General features: G+C 37.9%; 1 protein-coding gene across 2 annotated transcripts in view; it reads right to left on the bottom strand.

The window, feature by feature from the left end:
* LOC127978812 (metabotropic glutamate receptor 8) overlaps positions 1-21,028 on the bottom strand; it is a 149,518-nt gene that overhangs the window by 25,321 nt on the left and 103,169 nt on the right. For both annotated transcript variants that reach the window (XM_052583740.1, XM_052583732.1), the window contains exon 7: positions 3,995-4,195. In XM_052583740.1, coding sequence (XP_052439700.1) covers positions 3,995-4,195 — 201 coding nt within the window. The remainder of the gene's footprint in view (positions 1-3,994; positions 4,196-21,028) is intronic.

Here is a 21,028-nt window from a genome sequence, read left to right on the forward strand (position 1 = left end):
ATTTCTCTATTATTTATCTATTACACGTTCTTTTGCGATTATTTTTCTTTTTTCAACATTCTGCTAATATATATGTGAGTTTCTTGCAACGAAAATACAGGGATTATGAAATCAAGCTAGCCCCGCATTTTTTGCTTTCTGAAATCTGCGATTTATGCGGCAAAAGAGCGGCGTATTTGAAAAAATACATAAATATGCGGCCTTTGGCTGATTATGCATTAAATCAGGCGATTGCATAATCGCGTTTTTCTGGAGGGACTGGTAAGAAATATTTATTAGTATGTTTATTTCAAATTCCATTAGAAGGTGTAACAAAAAATGAACTTTGGACACTATAGGTGCCATGTGACAACAACGTAAAATCCTACTCACTGAAGCATCCTGTGCACCATTTCATGTACTATTTTAAAAACTTTAATGCATTAGGCAGTGCACATTCCAAACATGTATTTCATGCACTCACAAACTCTGTCCATTTCATCTCACACAAACACACCTGTCACTCACACATGTGCACACATTACCACCCTTCACACTTCTAAAAGACCTCTTCTGGACCTCTACACACTCATCCATTTCTTCTCATTGGCCATCATAATCGGTCAGCGCTGTGTTCATTATCACACACTGGCTAGCAGTTAAAGCAGCGTGTGTGGTCTGTGAAGGGACAGAGGAAGTGCAGTGATGGGTAGTAATGAGAGAGCTCCAGTTCAGGTGACTTAACTCAACCGGCGCTCAGATGTAATCGTTCCACAGTATCAGTGGACTCAGACGCTTTAATGAGGAACCTTTCGCTTTTCCTGTGATATCGGCTATGGCCAAACGCCAAGACATCGCACATCCATCAACCATTACCACTCAATAACACAAGACTGTGTGAATGTTACCTTCCTTTTCTCTGTTATTTTACACAAATAAAATGGAGGTAGTTGTGTGTGTGTGGTGACATTATTTTAATGACAATTAAATTAAACCCCTTAAATGAAATCATAATTATCAATGCATTCAGATTTTCTGGTTGGCTATTTTTTTTTTTTTTTTTTTTTTGCTATTGCCATTACTCTCAATAATTCTTATTAGATTCCCATAACTGTATTCACATTATTTAAAGCATATAATTTTAACATTGATAAAAATTAATACAATTATTTTTACACACATTATTATTATTATCTTTATTAATATTATATTATTATTTATATTATTATGTATTAAACTTATTTTTAATTGTCAGTACGGCAATACATGAAATGTTTTTAATAAAAAAAATATTATGGTACTGAAAATTGAAAGGGGAATTGTCTTTTATACAATCTTAATACATCACAAAATATTAATATTGACATTCTATGATATCAGACTATTTTCATTATTCTAATGTCCTAATTCCTACCAACCAACAGCAACACTTTAATGCCATGCCATGGAGTTTTGTATGGTCAAACAGCAAAAAAATGCAAATATCTACTCTTTTTTTTTTCTAGACTAAACTTAGAAGGCACTTAATAGGGTTAGTTTACTATGCCGTTTCTCACAGTAGGGATAATTTTGTCTGGATTCTACAAAGAAAACATAAAATAGAACAGACTACACACTTAAGAAGCATTGCATATGAAGACTTCAGTCTGGGAGGCCTGGCTTTGGGAATGTGCCATTAACAACCGACCATAAAAGTGTCGTCAAAACAAATGGTGAATGTCCAGCTTTAAAAGGCAATGCAATCTCTAAATAGGCCTAATGCTGATCTACTGAAATGTAAATCGGCATTCATTCACACATTCAGCATGATTCACCTCTTGGATCTGACCAAATTTCTGATTTCTTGAAATGCAGCCCATGTAGATTGTTGTGCTATAACTGCACCTAAACCATTGAGTCAAAACTGAAATTGAACCACATTGATGGACCACAATATCTTAAATAAAGATGTATGTGAGCATGCTGCACAGTTTAATAAAAATTAAAAAAAAAAAAAAAATCAGAAAGGCTGCAGTTCTCTCGGTTGGTTGTGCATCTTATTCTTCCTCACTTTTTCCTTCCACTCAACTTTCTGTTAACATGCTTGGATACAGCACTCTTTGAACAACCAGCTTCTTTGACAATTAATGTTTGTGAAGGGTGTCAATGATTGTCTTCTGGACAACTGTCAGATCAGCAGTCTTCCCCATGATTGTGTAGCCTGGTGAACCAAACTTAGAGACCATTTTGAAGGCTCAGGAAACCTTTGCAGGTGTTTTGAGTTAATTAGCTGATTGGCATGTCAACGTATTGTAATTTGTTGAGGCACCAGGGTTTTTTGGAAAAAAAGAAAATGCTGTATTTTGACATCAAGATTTCAAAAGACTGTGGATTGAAAGGGCTTAAAGATAGAGATCTACTCTAAATTAGATAAATGTTGGGCATGACCGAAAGTTTATGTAGGGTGTAAATATAATCATCTAATTTGCATATTATGACGTCACCAGGAGGTGGCCATCTCGAATTTCATAATATTCAGGAAATAGTAGATATTGAATTTATGTATGAAGTCCAAGAGTTGCGAGAATAAAAGTCACAATTACTTTATTTTCTACTTTTTATTTTGTTTGTGTTCCATAATGAAAACAGGCTTTCATTGTTTTCAACGTGAATGTATTTTAAACTGTAATTTATTGCTGTGATCAAAGCTGAATTTTCTGCATCATTACTCCCGTCTTCAGTGTCACACGATCCTTCATAAATCATTCTAACACTCTGACAAAATAAAACCGTTTTCCTCACAATTATTGGGAGCACATCCTAATAAACGTAAGTCTAAAATGATTAATTCATCAAAATGTGCAATCAGTACATGTCAGACTTACACAGTAGAATAACTGGAACAAGTGCTTTCTCTCTAATGACACTATCAGTGAATTTTCCGTATCTGTCTTTCAATTCAAACACAGCCCATGAGGAACGCAAGGTGGTGGAACAAATAACCCAGGTCGCACTCCCCGCAAGAAAACGTATTAATGAGGTTTTAATGGTCCCACGCACGCAGCCCTGCCACCTTAATCGCTCAACTGCAGTTATGCAAATGACACAACTTGAAGGCAAACACAAGCAGATGATAACAAAACGCTGGAGTTGGGGGACAGAAAAATGAAAGAGTAAAGAAGACGCACGGAGCAAAACTAATATTTAAATGAATCGTTTGATATGGTTTCAAAGAGAATGTTTAACTTCTTTTGTTTCAACATGATTCCAGGCGCACAAGGGAAGCGAAACAGTCAATCATGCACAGCTCTCTCCTCACAAGTTATACACAAGACGCACGTGGCACATTATGAAGAAATATGAGCACCCCTTAAATTTTCCTGCTCTCTGCTTTGATGCATGTGTGATGATGTTAGGGGCCACTGAGGAGCCAGTGGTGCAACTTGGCCGAGAAATGGCACACACTGCGATCTGTGATCGCGAGGATTAATGAATGAAGCTGGACCTTAGAAATATGAAAACTGAGTGAGCACACTTGAATATGTACATAGACAAGCACTCTGTGGAAAACATGAGAAGCTGCTTCAGTAAAAGACATGCTTACGGCACCGCATAGCAAAATATGGCATAACACTTTATAATAACTTTCATTAATATGGCTTTAATGCACATTATACTGAATAAGGCTTTAAGGAATAGTTGAAAAATGAGAATTCTTTCATCATTTGTTCACTCTTGTGTTGCAAATACATTCACTTGCACGTCTCATAATTGAGCACAACACTGCAAACTTGTATATGCACATTTTTAGCAAATAGTAACTAAAAAAAAAAAAAAATTGTGTGCCAAATAAAAATATGATTATTTCAGTAGAACAGCACTTACAACTATCTGTTAAGCATTAGAGGAAGAATCCAGACTTACATTCCGGCGAATAAATTGACTTGAAATTGACCAACTTCTATCAGTTATCTTGAAACTTAATTTAGACTCAGCCCTGAAGGACTTGTGAACTTGTGAAGATCCAAACACTCACCATTGAAATTAACGCTCCGGATGTATCCGAGGAGCTCCTTTCCGTTGATATTGCTCATGCGGGGGCAGAGGCCGGGGTATCCGAAGCAGTAGTCCCTGTGCATGCGGTGAAGCGCGTGTGCCATGGCATAAACCGCATCCATCACAAACTGCACCTTCCCCTCCTGCTCGTAACTGGAGTCACGGCCCACCTTCTCCAGACCTGCACGGGCAACACAAAACACACATCTTGAACAAACACAGCCTTGTGTGAGAGCTCAGCATTAAATGCTTAATTTGGAGAATCCACTCTTGCATATGCAGTAACTCTCTTCTTAATAAATTGCTATTTAATGTTTCTCAAATGTAGCCACTCATTAGAGTAATTAGCTAATCAAATCCTCCAGGAGGTGCGTACGCCGGCCTTCTGATGCACAATATGCCAGTTAGAGCAGCAAAAACGTGTTCTTTCCAAACAAATATTTCTTTCCATATCTCTAGAGATGGCAAAAGTAATATCACGCCTGCGGTTCGGAACAAATATTCCAGCTGTTGTTGTGCGCAAATTGAATTTGGCTCTGGCATCTATGATTACTTCTCTTATAATCATCAGAGCGCTTTCCAACTTGGTATATTTTAGCACTGGATGCCTCCGGGAACAACTCTCTTTTCCCACCACAGTTTTTGACAATGAAGTATAAATAAAAAGTGGACAAGGTGAATTAGCAAGACCTGGGGTCCTCCGCTGCTTCTGCTGTCAGCGAGGAATTAATAGGCTCCTGTAAATGAAACCCAATCCACTTTTATAGCACATTCAGAGGAATGGGAAAATTATGCATTTGGTCTTCCAAAAACTAGATGGATTACCCGAGTGTGATAAATACAACACACAATACAACAGACCCAGTGTCAAAACAAGGTGAGCGTCAGGTTTATTTGTGATCACACCTCCACAATGACAGTCCATTCACAAACTATGTTTGGAAAGCAATGCTAGCTGGATGCCAATTGGTGAGACATAGTGGTGAATATTTAAAACAAATACTGTAACATATAATAAACTAGTATAAAGAATAACTAATCTTATAATAAAGTAATACAGTTATAAAATATTATATAAAATTAATATAATCCTGACTATAATACTATATATATATATATATATATATATATATATATATATATATATATATATATATATATATATAAAATGAAGTAAAATAAAATTCTATAAAATGTATAATATAATATAGTATATAACAATATGTACATAAATTTGTAAATTATATATTAATATACATATTTGTACTATATAATAATAATAAACAAAGGAATTTATAAAATAATACATCCCTAAATATATTATAAATACATCTAGTATAAATAAAATAAAAGACTGAATAAAATATACGAAAAATCTAATATATTTTAAAAAAAAGTTTTAAATGACAAGACACAAAACTAAACAAACGTGTTAATATTATGTTTTAATATTTAAAATAAATAACAAATAATATAAACCATAATGATCTAATAAAATAAATAATAAATGTATACATAATATATTAATATTGCAGTATTCGGTAAATAGAGAGCTAGCATTCTGTTCTGAACAACAATGAACACAACAGCATTTGGCTTTTGTTGTAAATGTATTCACTCGCAGATGTTTCATCCAAAGCCTCTTACAAATGAGGAAACATACAAACATGAGTGATTAGTCATAAGAAGCCAACACCAGCAGTGCCACAATACACAAGTTTACGTGCTGCAGCTGAGTGGCTTTGAGTGATAATACAATAATCATACAACAATGTCCCATTTTTATGTTTATTACAGCATGTGTGCAGGCTTTTCTGTGTCACCGCTGAGCAGCAGAGGAAACAAACGAACGCTTATTGGGTGACTGAAGATAGCAAGGATGACGGACGGCTTAATGAGGCAACAAGAGTCGAAATGAAATGTCAGTTAGTGGCGCAAATAAAATTCCCCTTCTTCTCATCTCACATTTCCCTTCCATCTCTGAAGAACAACAGTTTAAAAGACTAAACCGTTTCTTCTCTCTATAGTTTTGTAGCAGGCTGACAGTGTCATACAAAGAATGATATCTGGCAAAACGTAATGAATGGCAGTGTCTTGAATATGCACCAATTGTCCACTTTTCTTTCTCTCATCAAAACCTTTCATCAAAATTGTTCTAAAACCAAAATAATACCCGTTCTTGTCTTAGGGCAGCTTTGATGAACTTTTTTGGTCCTCTTTAAAGGTTGACTTCTGTATTTTATTATTAAACAAAAATGAACTTTTCTTTACCCAGTGTGTCATGTATGTACAGTGTCAAGCTAAAGTTGAAAAAAAAAATATGTTGCTGCATTATGTTCAACTACTTTATTTTTTCCCCCCTCACATCAATCTGCACTCCATACAACATAATAACAGAGCAACCTCTTCACCTCTCAAGCTCTGTCAGGTTGGATGGGGGCTGGCAGACATTTACAGGTTTCTTCAGAAATGTTTGATTGGGTTCAAGCTGAGGCTGGGCCACTCAAGGACATTCACAGAGTTCTTTATAAGCCACTCTTGCTGTGTGTTCATGGTCATTGTCCTGTTGGAAGGTGAACCTTCTGCCCAGTCGGAGCTTCTGAATGCTCTGGACTGGGTTTTTATTAAGGCTATCTCAATATTTTGGTGCATCCAGGTTTTTTCCTCCTCTGACGAGTCCCTGAAAAACAGCCCCAGCACACTTTACTTTCGGCATGCTACTCTGCAGGTTTCCTCCAAACATGATGCTTGGAGTTGCGGTTCATCAGATCACAGAATCTTGTTTCTCACAATCTGAGGTTTTTTTTAGGTGCTTTGTTACAAATTCCACGTGTGTTTTCATGTGTCTTCAATGTTTCTCCCATCTGCATATATATACCGTATTTTTCGGACTATAAGTCGCACCTGAGTATAAATCGCATCAGTCCAAAAATACGTCATGATGAGGAAAAAAAACATAAGTCGCACTGGACTATAAGTCGCATTTATTTAGAACCAAGAGAAAACATTACCGTCTCCAGCCGCTAGAGGGCGCTTTATGTCTTCAGTGTAGACTACAGGAGAACTGAGCAGCATAGAGCGCCCTCTGGGGGCTGGAGACGGTAATGTTTTCTCATGGTTCATGTCTCTTAGTTCATGTCAAATTAATTTTGATAAGTCGCATCTGACTATAAGTCGTAGGACCAGCCAAACTATGAAAAAAGTGCGACTTATAGTCCGGAAAATACGGTAATCATAAAGCTCAACCAGAGCATCTAGTTCTTGGTCACCAGCCTAACCAAAGCTGTTCTCCATCGATTGCTCAGTTTGGCCAGGAGGCCAGCTCTGGGAAGAATCCTGGTGTTTCCGAACTTCTTTCATCATGGATAATGGAGGCTACATACTTCTGCGAACCTTCAATGCAGCATATTTTTTTCTGAATTCTTCCCCAGATGCGTGGCTTGACATTTTTTGGACCTCCGGGCTTGGTTTTTGCTCTGATGCACATTTTCAGCTGTTAGACCTTTTATTGAGAGATGTGTGCCTTTCCAAATCATACCATTTCAAATGAATTTACACTTGCATTATAATAGGTACTGTTTCACAACACCAGAAGCATCATTTTTCTCAAAACATAATAATATCCAAAGAAATGTTTAAAGCCATTAATTTAGCTTGAAATAGCAAGAATGCAATTTTTATTAACATGTTGTCTAATAAGGTACTTTAAAATCAAACCTAAAAGGCATCGTCTGACAGAATGATGTGTCTGCATGCAGCCGCTGCACAACCAAAAACCAGTGTGTCAGACAGCCGATCATGTTTGCCATTGGGGAGCACATTTCTGAACCCATTTCAGAAGCTGATGGGATTCCTGAACTTCAGAATGAGACTGACACTCATGCTGTCCGAGACCCGATGCCCTCTTTCCCCGAGTCATTACGGCTCACGCAGCAGCCCTGTTTGCTGTCACTGTTTTTAAGCAGCTCTGATTTATTTGAGGAATGGCTAAACACATCCTGACATCAGTTATTTGATTTCCAACCGTTCTCCCCTGTATAATTTTCAGCAGGTTAGTCTTGGTGTAAGCTCTTAGCTCGTGGAAGAAAGAGTCAAAGCACGCGTGACACTAGGGACTAGTCTTATTGTTGGCGATAAGACGGAGCGTGAAATCGCATTAAGAGTTACGGCTGAGGTTCTGCCACCTCGTGCTCTCCAGGGCTTGCTGGGAAGCCGAGACCAGCTGAGCTCTTGACACCAATCTAACAACAGTCGGATTCGTCTCGTCAGTCGGAGCAGCCAGGTGTGGCGTCTGCACAGGAAGTCAGGTTCATGCACTTATGTAGACTTCCTGTTTCAGCAGAGCCATGGCAAGGTGCGAGTGCCAGCTGAAGATGCTGGGTTTTAATTAGGACTCGGTCAGGGTAATAAATTACACATCACAGCTGTGTAAGGCTCTCGCATGGAAGGAGAGAGCGGATTCATTACTTTCAGTGCACGAGGCGATACGGAGAAATAAAAAATATATATATGAGCAAAGCACAAATGGGTAGGAACCTCATGAAACTTGTCTAGTTCACATTACTCTACAAAATCTAAAGAACAAAATGAGAGAATATATTTAAAATAATTTTATGCCAGTAACACATATCCCCAACTCAATTTCCCATTGTTGTGATTGGAATAAAATATTGAATTTTTTTTTATTATAAAATAAAAAAAAAAACATGATCAAATGTATGTTATTGACATGTATGTTTATTAACAATTAAAATTAACATTAATGTGATTTATATAAATATAAAATATTTTTAACTATATAATATTTAAGGATTGTAGCACTATCTTCAATTTAATTTTTTTATTTAACCTATATATTCATATTGCATTTTTAATGAAAACTGTTAAGACAATTAAGTATTAAATTCATATTAATTGCCGTTAAAATGTTTTGAATTACAAAAATGAACTAACTTAATAAATAAATAACTAAATAACTAAATAAATAAATAAATCTTAATTAATTATATTACTCATTCGAATTATTGGTGTGCTTACTATAATGTAATTATTGTCTAAGTTTAAGACTCTTAAACATATCAAAATTATAAATTATTTTATTTTTTCTTTGGATTTTTAGGCAAAAAAATGAACAAGACATGCTTTCATGATGGTAACCTTCAACATTTATTTTCCCCTTTCTTCCGTTTATCCATCTCTTTAGTTTTTTGTGTATTTGGTAGTACATCACCAACAAAAAACAAACTAATCACTGCGTCCTCAGTGGCTCCGATGTCAAGAGAAAATAAGATAAGACTTTTAGTTTCACTCTTACATCCAACTACAAAACATCTGCATTGCTTACAAGACACTGTTGTCACTAGAGATGCTTGACCACGGAGAAAATGGCACATAGCATCAGAAATATGCTAAAACGGGACACTCCATAAGCGGTCGTGGGCGGGGCCTCAGCAGTATGACATCATACTGCTCAGAAAATCTAAATGGCTTGATTCTTGAGACTGTTTAGGTTTTTGGGAGATAAAAAAAAAGGGGTGAATGGATTATCATTGTAGGGCGGTTGTGTCCAGACACTGCTAGGACAGATTTATATACAAGCACCACATACATTTTACATTTGATGTCTTCTTTAAAATGGCATTTCCCAAAGCCAGAGAATGTTGTAATAAAAGCCAAACATGTGAATTCCAGCATGACACTGGGTTTCTGAGGGCATGATGGGAAAAAAGCATTCACAGCATGACACTCCAAACACCACCTGCCGTCGTCAAAAACCCCTTTACTCCATTATGTCTCCTGTCTGAGAAGACTAGCACTCTTATGTCTGAGAGATCAATGAGTCTAAAGAGTGCGGTGATGAACCACGAAACCCTCAGAACAGACGAGAACATCAGACTTCCTTCAACTTCCACCGGTTACCCAGCGAGAGCTAATAGTGCTGTTATCTAGGGAGATTGAGAAACATGTCTTTGTCTTTTTTAATCAGATGCATATGGGAGTTTGTTCACTTTTGCATTCTGATCCAGAGTCTCAGAAGAAACAGGAACAAAGTGCTTTTGCACGGTTCTGCAACAGCACCTCATCCTTATCTTGTAACGTTAAAGATATCATTCAACTAATCGCAACTGCATCATTTTTGCATAGAATCAACGAGTCACATCAATAGCAGTTGCTCCAGCTCATGTCGCCTCAAATGACCAGCTCTGATTGAAAATGAATGACTTCTAATTGCTTTGTCAATGCATATCGCTGTCAGTGTGAAAACCAGAGCTTTATGACTAAGATGTGACAGAAAGAGTTCAGAAGAAACATTTGAGGGTTGTAGATCAGTCTGTGAAGGGTCTCAAATTACCAACCCACACAACACAGTTTCAAACAGTAATATTTTAATATTTTATCCTTAAATTTGACCCATAACATGCATGTGTCTCAAATTGCTCACACTATTCCTTAAAGTATTAAAAATCAAAAGACTGTTTACAGTAAGACATAAGGTCAGTAAGATTTTCGTTTTAAGAAAAAGTAATACTTTTATTCCAACGAAAACTTATATACTTTTATTATACTTTTTAGGAAATATTTTTATTTAGCAAATATGCACTTTTAAAAACAACATGTTGACAAAAGTGTTTTACAGTAAGTCAGAGGAATAAAAAAAATTGTTTTAATATGTTAACAATAAAATGTTTCAAAGTTTGAGATTAGTAAGTTATTTAATATTTTAACTACTACATTAACTTGAATAACTTGATAAATAACTTGATGTACCAAAATAAAAAGCAATCTATAAACCTACTAAAAACTACAAAAACACAAAAAAAATTATCATATACAGATAAACTGATTCAAAATATGAATAAAAACTCCAAGAGTATCGCATTGATATTAAAATAACACTTAACCAAATAAACAACATTTGACAGACGATTAACAGGAAAGAAACAAAAGCAACGCACACACAAAGCCAGCCACGAAACCCGATGCATTGATGTGATCTTGTTCAAGCCCTTGGTGCTTTTTAATGCTGCAGAAGACATACATAACAACTAAAAAAAAGCACTCTGTATGATGTGAAAATCCCCACAATCAAGCAGCTGAAGGGACCGATCGGCTCTTGGGAAAACGGCACAACAATTTCATCACCGCCCATGTCAACACTAATGCATATCCGGCAAATTTAGGGGCATCTTTGTGAAGTGTTTTTGATTCTTTATACCAGTCTCAAAAAAAGACACCTCTAGTACAGTCCTGTCAGGACAAAAAGGCTCTTTCACATGCCAACACGCTTCAGCCAGGTAGAAGCGTTGTTTTAAATATTTATAGACTCATTCCATACCGCTGTTTCCTAAATGAAGCCATCGATTGCCAGCATCAATATGTCTAATGACTGAAGACAGTGAAGCAGAGCTGAAACATCAGTCTCGTCTGTAATGAAGTTGCGGATGGTGTCTTTTTAGGTCAATGAGTGAGTAAACAAGGACTGTTAGTTACCAAATAACTTCCACCACAGGTGCAGAAGCACACAAACACGAGCGCCGAGAGCGTTTGAGCTTTGATCACGCTCTCTGACGATTGCATTAATGAGAAGAGGGCGGGATCATGACCTTTGCATCATCAACATGGAAAACAATCTGCCGCGTGGAATCAATCACAAGCGACATGGATCACAGCCGCTGTGTAATTAAACAGCCCTGATTGTTTGTAAAGAGTAGATGGAGACGAGAGGACATCTGGGAAATATATTCATAGACTGGAAGAGTTGCATAGTTATAATATCCAACCAACTGAACTGGCACTTAAAGAAATGACCAGAAGGCATACTTTTGATTGCAATCTCATAGTACACACAAGTATTGGTTATTTTAGTTCATTGTACTGTTCTTTTAATGTTTTCAAAAGTCTCTTAAGGTCACCAAGGCTGCAAATAAATACAGTAAAAGCAGTACAATTTTTAAATATTTCCATTTGAAATAATTTTCATATAATGTGCAAAAACTGAAAGTGCTCTATTATAGTTAGTTTTCATTACCCACCTCTCCCTTTTCCATTAAGCTTAAACATAGTTGTGAAAACACAGCCCTGGGCTCAGTGTCCCCTGATTCTCCACACATGACCAGCATAATGAGTAAGCTGTGCTTCGTTTCTTTGTTGTGTGACACTGGCCTCGTGGTTTGCACTAAATGAGGGAGTGTTGCACACAGAGAGGTTTGCATTAGCTTTGGCAGCCTGTCGATAACATTTCCACATGCAATTGGAAGTGGATGAGAGAGCAAAACAATATCAATTAGACAGGTAAAGCTGCCATTATTCATTGCGCAGTCATTATTTTCAAACAGAAATGGCCTGAAAAAACTAAGATGCACCAATTAAGTCAGATCTGACACACAAAAATCTCTCATATGCACAATGTATACAGATGCATATATGCAAACCAACACATGCATTGATTAATGCATTATATTAAAACATTAAATTATGTATAGCGTTAATTAAAATTGTATTTGGCATTAAAGCATGTCACTGCAATGCGAAAAACTGGCTGACATTAAAATCTTTTCGAACAGAGTAAACAATTAACAATTACAGTATAATAAAATCTCTAAGAGTTAGAGTTACTTTATTAGAATAACTGAATGTAAACTCACAATTGTAAGAACAAAAGCAGAATTGTGAGAAGTAAATTTGCAATTGCACGATATAAACTCAGAATTGTAAGATGCAAACAGAAGGGAAAGTGTGACATAAAAAGTCACAATTACCTTTATTTTTTATCCTGTGGAGGAAACAAGCTTCCATATTTATGAGCTGCAGCTAAGTTGTTAAAAGTGTGCTTCTGTCATGAGGACTGCTGGGTGTGATCGTATGTGTTTGAAGAAAGAGTGTGATCAAGTTTTCCGCTTTCCTGATGGTGCTGTTGTTGTGTTTCGAGTGTGACAAACAGCTCATACTGCGAAGAACTGAGATGTCACAAAATGTGAGTGGTGGCGGTGTGTGTAATGTATAATTATGTTCATTATGTCAAGCACATTCTTTCAGAAGTGGCGGAAGTTTCCCAATATAAAAGCCGAGGGTTGCATTCGTTCCTCTGGTGCACTTTTCTAATTGCACATTCACAGAGACATTAAAATCCTGTGACACTCACAATGGCTTTCTTACCACTCAACGGCAACTTTCCTTCTCCTCTTTACTGTAGATTCAATAGAGGCTCTGCTGTGAGTATGTTATTTCTTTTTGTATTCTAAAGTAGGCTGTATTGTGGTGTTTTCTTGCTCAGTTGAAATAATAAATGTTTGATGTACAGTGTAGCATTCGCATTGCAACTCCAATTACAACTAAGCTGCACAGACATCAGTTTATTAACATATTATCACCATGTCATTTACATATCATTGTCTATGCAGTATTCAGCCATGAAAAAAAAAAAAGGTTTAGGATGTAAACTTTGAAAAAGATGAGTGCCAAACAGCTAAAACATGAATCTTACATCATAATCCATTCCCTTTTGTCCTCACACATCAAAATCCACAAACATATGTTGTTGTTGATTGTGAATGATGCTTGATCGGTTCATATCTCTCTCCTGATTCAGACTTTTTAATTGGAGAAAGCAATATGGATTTTAACAGGAAGCAACAGTTTGAAGGTAAAAACCTATTAATGATGGATTTGTACTTACAACCACACAGCTTTTGGCTTCACTGGTATACAACATTTCATTGTATAGAACATATTTCTTCTTTTTGAAACATTAATCAGTAGGAAAATAAATCACTACTACAACAACAATGTGCACTAGAAATTTCAATTGTATTATTATTAATATTATTATTATTATTATTATTATTATTAATTAAAGATGTAAAGGTTATTATAATTAAAATGTTATTTATTTAATGCTTTGTTATTATTAAAGATTATTGTTATTAAGAATGCTCAGACTATTAAAACGTTCAACTCTATGTTTATTCTCGTTGTTGTTCTAAATTAAATCTTTCAACATTAAAATAAATTACAATTTATAAGTTTTGCAATCCAAATGTTGGTAAATGTTTTTATTTCATAACTATAAGTAAACTATTTGTTAATTTCTCTATGTAAACATGCAGCAGAAGGATTGCCTGTTGTAAATCAATGGACCAATCAGATGAATCTTGAAGCGGGTCAAATATTTTGAGTCTAATGGATGTTGTAACTATGTCAGAGGAACTAGCAGAGTTAATGCACCATAGACATGCCTTCTGTTAATTGTGTGGCACTCTGTCTGTTTTTAACGCAGGAATGTGTTCTGTGTAAACCGCTCTTAGACTGTCACATGTGGCCTCTCATAAGACAGGAGAGAGGAAAGAAAGGTGTGATGAAGTTAGACACTGGAAATGGTCCAAATGTCACCCAGATGTCAGTCTGAAGGCTTTAACGGTTTGCATTGACTGCTCAAGCTGGGGCACCTGACACTTCCTGTCCACCGAAAGCACTGCATTCAGGCCTCGCTTCAAAACTTTTGCATTGTTTTAAAGAATAGTTCACACAAAAATAAACATTTACAGATAGGGTACTCACCCTCAGGGCATCCAAGATGTAGATGAGTTTGTTTCTTCATCAGAAAAGATTTAGAGAAATTTAAAATCATTTCCTCACCAATGGATCCTCTGCAGTGAATGGGTGCCGTCACAATGAGAGTCCAAACAGCCGACAAAAACTTAACACTATGTGACGTGAAAAGCTGCATGTTTGAAGAAACTTCCATAATCCAAAGTCCATAATCCATAATAAAGCTTCATCCAGTGAAATAGTCCATCCTCTCTCACATTCTATTACATAAAAATCCATAAACCCATTTGTTCAGAACTGTTTTCCCTCGTAAACGGTGCTTGAGACAGCAGAAATGTGCGCACAGAAACAGAAATGCGGTAAACATGGGGGATCTGAAGCCAGGCTAAAGGCTAACCCTAACAAGTGTAAGGGAAACAGGTCAATTTAGCTCAAAGGGAATCATTTAAGATTTTAAGGAGAATTTGAACAGAATCACTGTTTCACGGCTGTTCACGGAGACGCGCCTGCGGTTCAGTGAACGAGCCGTTTAACATCAAATCTGCGCTGGATACTAATATCCAAACTATAGTGAAAACACTATCAATTAGCACAGTAACAAGATCGGCAGCTTAAGACATTAACTTGTAAGCACAAAACACAAGATACTTCTCTTTTCAATATGAATAAGGCTTTATTAGATAAATCTAAGACATATAAACTAATCTAACATATAAACGCACGCACGCACACATTCACACAAGTTGCAGGAAGGTCGAAAGTTAGGGAAAGATGAGTTTAAGAGAATGGAAATATGGAATCCCAAGTTAACAGCAATACGTTAAATTGCATAGACATGAACAACCATCAATCACGTAATTAGCGCTCGCATTGAGTTCCTCAATGGGGTTAAAATTATATTAGATACACCAGCACAACAAATATCTGGGAGTACGTTGCCTTCGTTTGCTGTGAAAGGGACTCCAGTTGAAAGGGGTATCCCGGTGTCGCTGATTGGCTGGAAGTTCAGTAGTGAAGTGACGTCTTGGGAAGCCCGTGGTTGTTGGGCGTTGGCTGAAAGTGCAGAGTCGTGTTCGCTGGTTGAAGTTGAATGGACGTTACAAAACTTAAATCAGAACACGAAACTCTCAAACGGAAAAGAAAAGACATAAAGTTTGACGAGACTAGGTTGTTTTCTTTCTCATCGTGGCATAGTAGCAGCAGGCAGGCACGCTGGAACCGCGCTCAAAGAACATTGATGACTAACCGCATGGCTAGATGCTAAAAGCTAAAGCTAGGTAGCAAAGCTACAAGCTAAAAGCAGGCATGACTGATAGCACGAGCAAGGCTGGAACTAAAAGCCGACATGGCTAATAGCAGCAGCTAGACTAGAACTAAAAGCAAAAATTTAATCGTATCCAAAGTATTTAAACTTTCCTGTTGGCCACCCCTCAAATGTTGCCTTGACCAATCAGATATGTTCTTGGGGTGGGTATCATAAATCATTTGTTTATCTTACCAAGCATGTGGTTCTTGCCTCACAGGGTCTAATTTTGGACATGATTCCTATAACATGATTATGATATATTTTACAAATAAATGATTGTCAGGACAATATCAAGCAAGAAAATGCGATTATTTCAATACTAGACATGACTATGTATCCTATAGTTATCAAAAGACATACACAATAAGTGATTATACATGATAGTCAAATGTGTGGGTTACACGTAAATGAATATGGAGTTAAGCAATGGAATGATTCATTCATAAGTCTTTTTTGAGTTCATTCTGGTCCATATATAATGTATAAAAAGGGTTTCTTTGCCATTCTCTGGCAAAGGACTTTTCTGTGAAGACAAAGGTTTAAAGCCCTTCCCCCTTAGGAATTTCAGTCTGGTTTCACTGGCTGGGGGGGGAAGTCAATGCAAGTATTTAACTTGATCTCCTGGGTTTACATGTGATGTCCAGCGTTGCATTTCAATCACGAACAATAAATTTGACAATCTCTTCTTCGAATTAAAATTGTCAATAATTGTTCTATTGGTGTTAATGTTGAAAGCTGTTGTGTGAACAAGTTGGTTGGTTGGTTATCTTGCTTGGTTCTTGTGGCACTAGAACTGATTTATGACTTCCTGAGGAATTCAGCTCATGTTTCAATGCACACAGCTCTGATAGACTCTTTGATTTGTCTGATTTGACTCATTTCTGCTACATATATCCCCCTTTCGATCGGCGAGGTGTTTAGGTGAAGACATCGTCGATCGCTGGAGAAACAAAGGCAGAAGAAGCAGACAAACACAGCAAACAGCAAGACAACACCTCCATGACAGTTACTGTACTGGTGCAGGCATCAGGCTATTTAGGTACACGTGGTTAAGTTCAATTAGTCAATGTAGTTTAGCACATTGAGGATAGTTTAGATCGTCTTGGAAATTGTTTTTATTTTGATTCATCAATCAAATTTGTGGTTAACTTTGTTTGGTTCTTCTAGGTTGTCTTACTTTACATGTTTACCATTAGTTTTCTAGTAATTTCATTTTCAATTCAATGAATTGACCTATCATGCATGGAGCTCTCTGGCTTCCATTCAGTTTAGAGTGGCTGGCGGATATTAGGTGTTGCGAGTCAATCCTAATATCAGACCTTCGACCCTCGCAGGGTGTCTAGGCGTTTCACCTACTCAGGAAAGAGGGGAAGGAGAAGGATAGGTAAAAGAAGAACAAAACAAAACAAGGCTGCTGTGGGTTTTCCTAGCATGTGTTACAACTACTATTGAGCTAGGATGTCAGGTGCAGCTAGTGTGTCGTGAACCTTAACTTAGTGTCAGGTGTTCTACCTATTGTGAGGATGGCTGCACGTTTCTTCATGGTGGGTATGTGTAACTTTGTTACGCTAAAAGTTGGATATTCTACCTGTGGGAAGAATATGTTTGTTGACTGTGTTATCAGTAGATGTGTTTACCTCTGGGTGTAGGTAATGTTGTGTATTATTGGTGTAGTGCATGTGTGGTCAGATCTGTTCAAGTCTGTGTTGTCTCCCCCTTTTTCTAGCATGTCACTTAAGACTGGCTCTCAGCATCCTTGGCTTGGATGAGGGCGTGTCCATGGTCTAATGAGGGGTCAGTCCAGCAAGGCAGGAAGTTCTTTAGCAGACAGTCGGAGGCAGTTTGGCATGGCTGTGTGAAGCTGAGTTGCAAAACTTGTCTCCTATGTTGCATTCTTCTTGTGATGCCTTCTGGCTGTAGCAGACTTTCTGACCTTCTGTGCTCTGGTGGTTGCTGTTGCACAGACAGGGAATTTGGAACTTGGAGTTGGAGTTCATTTGACAGTTTGTTAGTGACTGAGGTGATGTCCTTTAGTACCTCAGATTTTTCATCAACAGTTGGCCGTGAAAGACTTGTTCATTCTGGGTTGTTGCTGAACAGGTGCTTGTCATCTCTGATGTGGTGCACCAGGTGATCACCGGCCTTCCGTTCTGTCGCTGGTCACAGCGAGCATGACTCAACTTTGTGGTCATATGCATGTAAATTGTCTTGAAGGAACTCTCTTAGTTGTTCCATGACTTGTTCCGTGTCTTCTAATGGTAAGCGGTTATGTTCTTGTGCATACTCAGCACTGTGCATGTCTGAGTGGTGCTGAGGCGGGTTTTGTTGTCGCTTACCCACACGAGTTGCTCTTGGATGAGTCAGGTGATTACCTTTGGATCTCTGGTTAGGTTTCCAGATGTTATCCTTTTGGTTTCTTGAGAAGCGTGGCTGGTACCATGGATTTTTCCAGCAGTTGGGCTGAAAGCGGTCGTGGATATGGGCGTCACGTTCTCTGTGCTCTTGATGGAAGACTCTGGTGTTGTGATGCTACTGGGTGTCGTCCAGTGCAAGGCTTGAGTCTTTGTTGACAGAGTTCAAGAGTGTGGAGGTTTTGTTACCTTTCTTTGAGGCCAACTTCTGCTTGTTATAGGCCTTCTGTGTTAGGTCACGCAACTGTTGGATGGTCATGGAGTTCGGACAGGCCATGACACCTAGATGGTGACTGACTCCAGGGTGCAGATTCTTTAGGAAGAGGGTTTTGAAGTTCACATCCTCTTCAAGGTCAGAGTTGTTGTGTGCACCAAAGTAGGATTGTCGGAGTCGGTTGTAGTAAGCTTGTGGAGTCTCTTGACGACCTTGTTTGGTTTCCAAGGCAGTTAACAGTCCATGTTCAGACTCTGGGTCTGTAAACTCTTTAATCAGGACCTCACGAAGTCGCTGGTAGTTTGACTTGGTTTGACTGGGCTGTCGATCTAGAAAGTTTCGTACCTCGGGACTGGACGTGGCTCTAAGGAGGTATAACCAGTCTCTGTCAGTCACATGAGGTCTCACTTCCAGGTGAAATTCGATATCTCACAGATAAGCTTGGATGTCGGGGCTCTCTGTGGAGTTCGGGTTGAACCTGCTGATGTTTTTAGACAGCTTGTTGAGGTCTTTGATGGTCATCCCGTGTGCAGCTTCAAGGCCTTGGACGGGAGGTTTTCTTTCGTTGGCAGGAAAGGGTTGTGTGGCGAAGGCAGGTGAGGTTTTGGGTTGTGGCCCTTCGCTCCTTTCGTCATATGCCAGTTCTTGGACGTGGGACTCTGCTCTGCTCAGCAGTGATGAGGTTAAGAGATGTTTCTCTTTCCTTGGCTCTAGTTTGTGCTTGTAAGCATTTTGGAGTTCTTTTCTGACCATGTAGAGCTCATCGTTGGTATCGTCTAGTTGTTGGGTCAGATTGTCCGTTTCAGTTCTGTACCTTTCAAGGTGGTCTTTCAAAGCACTGATTTCAGAATTCTTGTTTCTGATGTCTATCTTGGCTTTCTCCAGTAGCTGTTCGGCATACTGGAGTCTGTTTACCAGGTCTTTCTGAGCAGCCGTTGTATGTCGCTGGTCGAGCTGAGCTGCTGCCAGGGCTGCTTGGAGCTTCTTAACTTGTTCTGTTGTATCCTGCTCCCTCTCGCTGGGTGCTTTGAGTTGATCTTGAACTTTCACTTCCAGCTTGTCTATGCGACGTTGAGCACGTGTCAGCTCCTCTTGAAGGTGGGTGATGTGCTTGTCGCTCAGTTTCAGCTGGGTTGTGAAGGCATAGCTTAGTGAGCTCATGATCTTGACTAGCTCCTCGTGGTTGTTGTTCTGGCTTGAATCTTGTGTCAGGAATCTTCTCAGGATTAGGATTATTATTAAAAATAATAACAGTTCAAATGTCTTTGGAGTGAGGCTGTCTGTTATGCCTCTCAGCCAAATGTTCACATCTTCCCCATGGGAAATGGGGTCTGCAGTCTGCGGCATGTTGGCACGCTGGGGAGAAGAGAGACTGACACAGATCTGTGTGGAGTAAAAGCATATGTGTGGTGGGACAACTAAGTGTTGTATCAGTGACTGTGAACCACTAGTGAAATGTGGTGATGACTGTGTTGGTCTCAGGGTGTCTAAGTAGACTAGAGATGCGAAGACTTTGTCACTCTAATGAGGAAGAGGAAAAGAGAGACAGAGGTGAAAAACAAATTCAAATGACAAGCAAAATTTCAGTTTTTCAAATGAGGAAAATTATTTTTTCCAATTAAATGTTATCAAAAACGTAAATAATATTATTATATTTCTTGCTTTGGACAAAAGAATACAATAATAATTCTGATATCTCTTTTCTTAGTCTGACAGGATTGACACCGTACACCTTTCAGTTGGACCGCTCACCAGGGAGTCAGCAAAGGTGACAGTTGCTCTATTAAATTGATCTCAACGTTGGATGAGATGCTAAAACTTGGATTGCGTTTCCAAATGTAGGGAGTTTAGGAAGAACAAATGAGAGGATGATTACAATCAAATTCATAAGGATGATTCGTCGTCTTTGGCACGATTGTGTATTTACTTCACTCAGAATTGATTGATGGTTCTTACATGTCCTACAAATGTAAAAAGAGAAGAGGAAAGTAAAGGAGAGAGAGGACGGAGATGGTAAGTCTCAGTAGCGGTTATCTCAACTACAAGGAGAGCGTTGTGTTAGTTGCTGCACAACTAATCAAACAAAATAAACTTTAAGTGAAAGAGAGTTGTCTTTCTAATTTATTTGAACTCGTAGTGAGGGATAACAATGTCTCCTTTTAGGGTTCAGGTTTGTCGTTCCCAGGCTAGGATACACAAAAGAAATGGTAAGAAATAGGAAAATTAAAAAAAATTAATAAATGGGCAAAATATGCAAAAATGAAATTAAAAAGAGGAAATCAATACGTAAAACAATAGTGGTTAAGTGTATAACCAAAACAGGAAGAGGGGTAAAACGCATTCAAATAAGTAAAGGTCTGAATAGCATATATTCAGATGGGTAATAAATAAATTAGGAAGAATAAGTTTACTTTAACTTCCAAAGTTCAAGGCTTATTCATTCCTAAAATAATTAGACCCAAAAGAGAATACTAGAAATAAAAGATCATATGAAATGATCTGAAAGGGAAATTTTAAATGATTCAAAATAAATTT

The sequence above is a fragment of the Carassius gibelio genome, chromosome A4 (genome assembly GCF_023724105.1).
Source record: "Carassius gibelio isolate Cgi1373 ecotype wild population from Czech Republic chromosome A4, carGib1.2-hapl.c, whole genome shotgun sequence".
NCBI classification, from domain to species: domain Eukaryota; kingdom Metazoa; phylum Chordata; class Actinopteri; order Cypriniformes; family Cyprinidae; genus Carassius; species Carassius gibelio.